Source organism: Cibotium barometz, chromosome 31 (assembly GCF_041138505.1).
Source record: "Cibotium barometz isolate CiBa-2024 chromosome 31, ASM4113850v1, whole genome shotgun sequence".
Classification (NCBI taxonomy): Eukaryota; Viridiplantae; Streptophyta; class Polypodiopsida; order Cyatheales; family Cibotiaceae; genus Cibotium; species Cibotium barometz.
This window is the reverse complement of record NC_141076.1, coordinates 12,192,390-12,201,532: the sequence shown is the minus strand read 5'-3', so window position 1 is coordinate 12,201,532 and position 9,143 is coordinate 12,192,390. Positions and strand designations below refer to the sequence as shown.

The window sequence follows — 9,143 nt, the reverse complement described above, 5'->3', positions numbered from 1 at the left end:
TGAATGCCCATAGGTGAGTGGGAAAAATGAGTGGAAGAGAAGGAATGAGAAAGCATTAGGACTCATCGCACTCAGTTTAAATAATGAAATCATTCATCACATCACACGGATACAATGGGCAAAAGATGCATGGGAATAACTCAATAAATTATTTGGCACTCAAGCAAAAAATTCAAAGATAAATATGTTAATGCAGTTCTACAAACTTGCTATGAACATGGACACATAGAGAGAGAGAGTGTGTTAAGGACTATGAGTTTAGGTGCTTAAGGCACTGGTCGCGGGCTACCAAGTAAGAGGGAAACTTGGTATAGGGTCCAGGTGTGCTAGGATTATTCACTTGAGGGGAGGTTTTGAAATATACAAGTGAATAGGGTGTGTGCGAGAACAAGCCCTTAGCAAGAGACTGTAAATGAGTGAGAAGCTATGAAAAGGTGAAAGGTATCTACTGGGAGAGAATAAAGGGTAGCATGAGAAGATTTAGGATGTGTGGAGATATTATGGGAAAAGAGAAGAGGTGGAGAGAATCAAGCAAAAGAGGTGGAGTGAATCAAGGAGAGATGAGTGGGATTAGATGCTTGGATGTAAACTCTAAAAATTGAGGCATTGGCCTAATGAGAATTTGTTGGTTTTTTATTATCCATGCCTACATTAAGCTATCAATTAATTGCTCACTAATCTCTTTGTTAATGATGTCGATTCTTGCATTTGATCCACCATAGCTCATCACATTGCTACAAATTTAACAAATTTTCCATACAAAGAAAGCTCCATAGCCAATCCAAATCAAGAACACAAAGGAAAAAAATAGGGTAAAACGTTCTGGATTTAAAAAGTTAATCATGATAAACAAAATCTCTCCAAAGTTGGTCCAATATTTTTAAAATTTGGAGTGGCTATCCGAGATTTTAGTCCACAATGACCCATAGCCACCAAAATCTTAGAACAAACCAAAAATCAAAGAGATTTTCATCATCCCACAATTACCATGTCCATTTGTTGATCAAGAAATCAAGAAGGTCTAAGAAAAACAAGAAAATACAGAAAATAAAATAAAAAATCAAAAAATTAGATCAAAGACATGAGCTCTGATACCAATGAAATTAAGTGACAACTAGATTATCGGATTCCTAGATTTAGCCTTAGATTAGCCTAGATTGTAAAGACTAGCCTGGGTTTAGAGAGATAAGAGAGAGTAAAAGACTTGTGTATTCTTGATTATCAAAAGGTGTAAAAAATATGGTGTATGTGGCCTATATACATTACCCCCCTTTCACACTATCATAAGTGTTGTCCATGGGCATAGTCAATTGACTTTGGGCCCATTCTTCATATGAGACCATTCCACTTTGTTACAGTCTAGTCCAAGTTTGATGATATAATACCATATAATATATCAGGGTAGGTCTAGTCCAAAGTTGATATAATACCATGTTATAGTATTCTTTTTGGCCAATGAGTTCTTCTTTTCTCTACTTGGGTATTGCTTAGAGGAAAGAACTATAAAAAACAAATAAACTAAATTACTGATAGCAACTTCTTTCCCTGCCCTTTCACAATCTTTCATATAAAAAACGTTAAGGTTTAAGTTGGTCTTCAAACAAAAGATGTAACTATCTTCGACAAATCCTCCCCAAAGCATCAAATGTTTAATTATCTCGAAATCATCTAGAGTTCATGAGGGTAAGCTCTATCGATGGTGGACACAGAATATAACGTTTACATGAATGTTTCTCTTAAGTTAGAGAACCTATGAGTGTCCTTGCAAGCTACTTATTAATCTCTCTCTCTCTCTCTCTCTCAAGTTTCTCCTTAATTTCTTTCATCACATACGTTTAATGTGGTTAAAATCTAGAATTAGAGTGATTGTGAGAAGTTTGTCGTCAGTTTTATCAAGCGCATGATTTGTTTATTATGATGGCGTTACAATATCTATGAATGTGTCAATAGTTAACTACCCAACCGTGCGTCACTGGACATGCTTCAGTTGTATATGATCACCCACTCGGGTCTTGAATGAATACAAGTCTTTCATTATCTCTATGTTGTCCGTGTTAAAGCAAGCTTAGCCTATTTTCTAACAGAATAAAGACTCGCATTTCTATCAAGGACATGGTGTATTTACTTCACAATATCTTGAGAGTCGAGAGTCTGAGTACTCACTTTTCGATCACACCGTAGCATTACACAGGTTCAATACTAATGTAGTAGTGGTGACTTATTCCAATCTCAAATCAAGGTTAAGATTGATGTGAAGCTTTACACGATTACCTTCATTGAATCTAACTGAATACGTACTCTTAGTTTATTTTTCGTTGATGAGCTCTTTGTATGATCCTTCGAATCTTTATTAATCAGGCATCCAAATGATGAATTTGACCGCATTTGGGAAGCGAACGCAACCGGCCCGATCCTATCCACAATGGTAACAGATCCGGAAATACCTCCGGCAGAGGTCGGGGCAACAGATCCGGAAATACCTCCGGCAGAGGTCATGGCAACAGCTATAACCACAAACGATCCGAAAGACAACCTCACTTTCGTGTTTGAAGATGTTCTGGGAAATGGCGCCTTTTACATAGAACTGCATTTTGCCGAAATTTTACGCGGAATTAATCGCAGCTTCAGCGTGGCAATTCCTGGGAATTCATTATCAACAAATGCACCAATCCTACCTTGGGATGTTGCAGCTGGATATTCATTTGGCTATCCAACGAATTGGACGGATGACAATCATCTAGATATCGTACCTTATTTCCAAGTGACGCTTGTTCCTAGTGCTGACTCTGTTAAAGGGCCAACCTTAGGAAGTTCCTTCCATCAAGAATCACCCATTTTGTTTCTTGCTTACCCCGCTTGTCTAATGTGACCATCATTTGAATCAAATTCAAATCATCTCCCTCATTTCTGGCCTGTGGCTTGTAGCTTGACTCCTTCCCTAGTCTTTTGTTAGTATCCTTTTTACCAGTGAAGTAACACTATAATGGACCATAATGGAATGTGGTACCACATCTCGAATCAGATTGATTTCCAAAAGTTACACCACTACCCATAGGATGTATGTCACTAGTCACAAGATGTACTCTAAGGATTGAGTCATTAAACTATTCGTAGACATGGTTCCTCGCCTAGTCACATGGATGATCTTAGCTTCATGCATAAAAGGTTGTCCTAAGACCATCTCATAGGAGTCAAGTTGTTTGGAAAAATCTGTCACAATGAAGGTATGCTTCACTAAATATGTCAATACTTTGATCATAAGATCTCATAGTATCGCAATAGGCTTCGCAATTGTGGTCCATCACCCATCTTTACAACAATGTCAAAGACATCAAGCCAAGCTCTACCCATCTTCTCCCACACTTCTAGGTGAGATCAGACTCACTCTTGTGCCACTGTCTACTAGGACTCCCATCACTGTGATTCCTTTGGTAGTGATAAAAAGGGTCACATTATTCTCATCACCCTCAAAGTATTGCTCCAATTTATTCAATAGAAGTTTGTCTACAAATTTAGTCTAGTCATCATCCACTTCAGGCTTTTGCACACTCCAATCCGAAAGACATGGCTTATGCATGTCTACGACAGCATGAAGTTCCCCATTGAGGAGAACTTTCAATGCAGCATGTCTCTACATCAATGTGCAGTAATTGTGGTTTCTCTTTTTGAAGCCATGAATTCTATCAATTTCAAAATATTCCATCACCTCTGTACCATGTGAGGGAACTAATGAGGTTGGAATCTGCACCTCCTTGTAGGGTCAGCGGTCTCATAATTGAACACTCCTAAAAATATCAAGATCCATGCTTGGGACAGGTGAGTTTTCATTTTCTTCTAGGATTATACTACAAATGTCCAAAGATTTGTTGGCTCTTATGGGTTTAAAACCAATGTTTGAGACTCACACTAGTTTTAGTTTTTATTTTAACTCATTCTTATTCCTTGTAACCATATCCCTAAGCTCATGAACTTGTTTCAATTCTTGTACAGGGTCACGGTATGAACTAAGTTTGAGTTTCTTTGATTTTTTGACTGGTTGGGTCTCATCTTTATTCGTCTCCTTTGGTTTTCCTTGGGTTTTTTTGGTTTGCTTAGAATCATCCCATGTTCTGACTGAATTAGAATCATGAGTGAGCCTATGTGAATTGAAATCCTCATCAGTCTCATTTGTGTAAATTGGTTCATTAGATGCTCCCAAGTTTACATGTTCTATTTTCTTAATAGGTTTACTCTCCTTCAAATATTTCTTTCTTCTATGGCTCTTCTTATTTTTGGATCTTGCTACCGATATGGCTTGGGTTTCTATTTTCTTTTCTACAATCGGTGTGCTTTGAGCCATGAGTCTTGTTATTGTATTTACAGAGACAAGTTAGGCCCTTTAAGATTATTTTGTAGGTTTGTTTTCTCACCTGAAACATGTTGAGGGGTGTGATAGTGGGATTATTTTGCTAATTTAAGAAATGACTGACCTCATGGAAATCCTTGATCCAATGATCCATACCACAACAAATGTAGGATACATTCGGCATGCTAGAAGATGCACCTTAAGTGATTGTTATGTGCTTGTTGGGACATTCAATGACTCTCTGTGGTCCCTGACTGTGATAGCATTGAAGAGGAATTCTCTTAGTGGTAGCGTCGATGTCTCAGTCTCTTCCTAACCCCCCACAGCTAGGTGGTACACTAGTTTGAAACCCAGCTTGATACTTAGGATACTCAATAGGTCCCTTAAAACCTATTTGATTATTTGGTGTAATCCTTGGAAGTGGCAGTAGAGGTCCTAAAACCATTGGGGATAGCGATGCTTTCGGTACATTATAATTTCCCTTAGAGAAAGGTTACATCGGATGCTTAACAGTGGGTTGAGATGTGGTATTAGGCACCATGACTTGTGGTTGTGTGGGTGCTAGTAAAATCAATTAGGGTCTAGGAGCATTAGTAAGAGCTTGTAGACGTGTTCAGCATTGTGAAGTTTCATGACCATAACATCTAAAAAAGTGCAATTTCCATTGTATCATGCTTACAAGACTAGACACTTACTTGTTGTATGCATTTGTTGGCAAATTGGATACATATGTATGTTCTCAAGAGATTTATTCACTTTCATTCCCTCTTGGAGTGATGTCCCCAAATCTGTGAAGTTCATCTCCACTAAAGTGCTACATTTAGCTATGAGTTTGATAGTTGTGGTGCTATGCCTAGTAGCTTAGAAACACATTTGTAATTAAAGGCTCTGAACCCTTTGATTACTTACTTATCTTCTTGTTGGATTCGATGGCATTATCTATAACTTTATCCCATGTGGTGATTCTTCTAATGACCAAGCCATTATAGATCTCATATTTTAGCCCATGGATGAATCCATCAAGCAGTTGATTATTTGAAAAGTGCTCATAGGGGGGGTGCAATGAGAGTTCAAATGTTTAAGCCGGCTAATGAAGTCTTTGACCAACTCTTCTTTTTGTGTGTGTCTCTCTCTCTCTCTCTCCCTCTCTCTCTCTATCTCTCTATCTATCTCTCTCTCTCTCTCTCTCTCTACTTCATGCCACTGTGAACCTACACTCCATAATGCTCCATCACATGTGAATTGCTTTAGGAACAATCTTCTAAGAACCGTGAGGTTCACGCATTCCTGAGCCTTGAGACTTCCACAACAATCCCTAGCTTTACCATCTAATATAACGCTAAACATGATGATCTTGGCGATGCCATTTCATTCTCCTAAGGCCTCAAAGACTTGATCGAACACTTCAAATGCAAATTGCTTTAGGAGAAATCTTCTAAGAACCGTGAAGTTTTTGCGCTGGGAGTTAGATACCAATCCCTGGCTTTACCATCTAATGTAAGGTTAAACATGTTGGTCTCTTGGCAATCACATTTCATTCTCCTAGGGCCTCATACACTTGATCGAACACTTCAAGGTGTCTTGGGTCTCTATCCCTGATGAATTTTTTAGTTAATTTAGCTATCTGTGTGTGCAGCCCTTCCAAAATTGGTTCAGCCACACCGTCTCTCATACTAGGTGAATGCTTTCAACACCACTCTCCCTAAGGCTTGTGCAAAGGAAACTGGGTCTGCGTGCTGGTAGAGCAAGTGCTTGTATTATTCATGACAAAGCCTACTAGTATAGGTGCATGTACAACACATGGTATAATGAGGGTGTGGTTGTGGTGGCTATCATGGTAAATCGTGGGCATGTAGCTTAGAGGAAATGATGTTGGAGTCGCATGTGCTGTAGTTGGTGGTGTGGTACCAATCACTCATTCAAGAAGTGTGCTAGAATCATCTCAGAGAACTCTAGCATCTAGGAAGGTGAAGCTCATGCTATATTTGGTTCTTGAATTCATACATGCCCTTGTAGGATAGAGAGTGTAGTCTAGTCCATGTCATAGTTGAGTGAAACTACAATAGTAGGATCTTGTGGTCTTATAGGAGGTGTTACCATTTCGCTCATCGTGGGGTCTCTAACCTTGGATGTCCCGACTTGTTCCACAAGTCTTTGGATCCTTTCATGTTCAATGATCCTATATATGCATTCACATATGCCCCACAAATTTTCTTCCTCAGTCTCGTGGCTTGAGAGACTCGCAGGACAATCTCTTCCCAATAAGACTGTACATTTGGGCAGTCCCAAAATCTATAGGATTTGGCTGCATCATAATCCCAATCTTCCAAGTAGACATTGATCTAGGATTTGCACACCTAGCTCCATGTTGGAGGCATGTGCAATGTTAGCACTCATGTCTTAGTTACTAGGTATTACCTATGTAGTGCTAGATTGAAAATGGTTTTAGGTAGATTGAGCTACCTGGGCCGCAAAATCATTGTTGTACCAACAACCAACAAAGTCTCTTCTGTTGCTCTAGAAGCGTGAATTATTTCCTCTACTGCCTATAGTTCAGCTAATGTTCTATCGTCAACAAGCAAAAGCACTTATGTAGGAGGTGGTTCAATGGGTTGTAGAGTAATAGCAGGTGTAGTAGGATCTTCTTGGAAAGGGATATCAATGTGGATGCTTCCACCTTGCAACGAGGCTACATCTGGCGTGTTGCTTTGGAGTCAACCTCAACTTCTCCATTGATGGGCTGGTATATGTATGATAGAGTGGTTCAAAGGTAGCATCCGAAGTCGAACCTCTCAAATAACTCATTACATGATCAAACAAGCTGGAAGTTGGTCTAGGTGATGTGGCTGGGGCGGCAGCGCTTCATCTCCCTAGATCTTGAGAACCTTAAGTTTAAATAAAGTGTTAGTGGTGGCATGTCTAGGACCCTCTACAATCCTAAATTGGGTTTTGACGAACGTTCAAAAGCCTAGAGTAGGATAGTATGTCCCTAGATCAATGGATGTGTTGTCCTCTAAATTGGCCTCTAAAATACACTAGACCGTAAGTACACATGACTTAGGGCTGGTATGTCCCTAGATCAACGGATGTGTTGTCCCCTAAATTGGCCTCTAAAACACATCCAGACCGTAAGTACATGAGACTTAGGGCTGGTATGTCCCTAGATCAACGGACGTGTTGTCGTCTAAATTGGCCTCTAAAACACATCCAGATAGTAAGTACATGTGACTTGGGGCTATTATGTCCTTAGATCAACAAATGTGTTGTCCTCAATTGGCCTCTAAAGCACATCTAAAGCATGTGAGAAAGAAGAGATGAGAGAAGAGACAATGTACTCAAGAACTCATCAATGAACCACTAGCCAACTTCATTAGAAATGAACTACAATGCCTCATATATATAGGAAAGTTCCTCCACCCTTTCCTCCACCCAAAAATGTGTGTAAATAGGAAAAAATGCGAATGAATGCTATAAATCCCGAAAATGCCTAGAGGCTAAAGAGTGTGCCACTAGTATGACACCATCTGGAGATGACACCTATCCAACACCTCCTCTTCAGGTCCAGATGGGAGGACCAACGCCAACGTGCTGTCGTGATGTGAACGGTGTCGCTGGGAAAGTACGAGACTTCTAGCTGTGAGAGTAGCTTCTAATCCCCACAAGGAAACTCACACACATAACTCTCCAAGGAGCATAAGACATCTCCATTTTTGATGACATAAACATGTGCCAATTCACCTCAATACATCCCCGAATTCAGCCTGATGATTGCACATAAATTGTGTATCAAGTGCATGTCCCGTTCCAAGCATAGATTTACTGACTCCTTTTTCCAAATGCCTCAAACCAATCACATGTAGGCACAACATAATCTTCAAAAAATTCCCATATACATGTGACCATTCACATCACATACATCAAGTGACACCAATTCCATCATTTCAAGGTGTCTCTTTATCTCCTGAAAACCTACTTTTAAATTCCAACAACTCACAAACAAAAGATGACATATGGCATATCTATAACATGCTCATGTGATTTTAGGAAACTCCATGACTTGCATTCGAAAATCCAATCGAGTAGAAAATAAAACCCAATTTCCAGGAACCTTATTGTATTTTGATGCTTTCTTATTCCAAGATCCTTCAAATCCAAAACCTTCTCCTCTTCTAAAACCTTAAAGGTTTCATAGGTTATACCATTTTTCAATTTGTAAGTGGTAATAAACAAAAACAAAATTTACTTATCTGAAAGCAAAAAAAGCGGATTTTTTTCTTTGATTTTTGCTATTCTCCTCACGGGCGCTTCACTGCCGACTGCGCAAGTAACAAAATGCCTATGATGTGAAAACCATATCCCTTGATAGTACTCAATACCCTCTTTAATTCTAACTCCAAGAAGCTATAAACAGTAGTCGCCTTTTTGATTTTAAAATCACTGGTTAGATGGCGTTCCTGGTTTTCATTTTTTGCGCACACACGATATGCGCTCCTTCTGTGGTTTTTCTTTTCTTCCCCGCAAGGGATTCGGGCGCTCCCCACCTTTTGCAGCTGAATTTTCGTATTTCCCCAAGTTTCAAAAACACTTGCGCCACCTTTTTTTTTGCATTAATTTCGGATATCTCTTTTGGTTACTGCCACACAAGCTGCCGTCTTTACTACCTTCTATACACATGATATATCTACTCCTCATATGTATATGCTTGGACCAAAGCAGCATCAAATATCATATTCATATCGTAAGCCTACTAAAGCATGCATCATGCTTGCACTCCCATAAGAGGTAATCATTGACTCGG

At 39.4% G+C, this 9,143-nt stretch overlaps 1 protein-coding gene across 1 annotated transcript; it reads left to right on the top strand.

The window, feature by feature from the left end:
* The first annotated feature begins 1,155 nt into the window (after positions 1-1,155).
* LOC147620525 (uncharacterized) lies at positions 1,156-2,869 on the top strand. Its single transcript, XM_086825329.1, has 2 exons — positions 1,156-2,191; positions 2,359-2,869. The coding sequence occupies exon 2, from the start codon at positions 2,423-2,425 to the stop codon at positions 2,867-2,869; it is 447 nt and encodes a 148-aa protein (XP_086681455.1). The 5' UTR covers positions 1,156-2,191; positions 2,359-2,422.
* The last annotated feature ends 6,274 nt before the right edge of the window (positions 2,870-9,143 follow it).

Excerpts from the sequence above, each read along its gene's own strand:
- LOC147620525 (XM_086825329.1), top strand. The coding sequence starts at position 2,423 with ATGGTAACAGATCCGGAAATACCTCCGGCAGAGGTCGGGGCAACAGAT.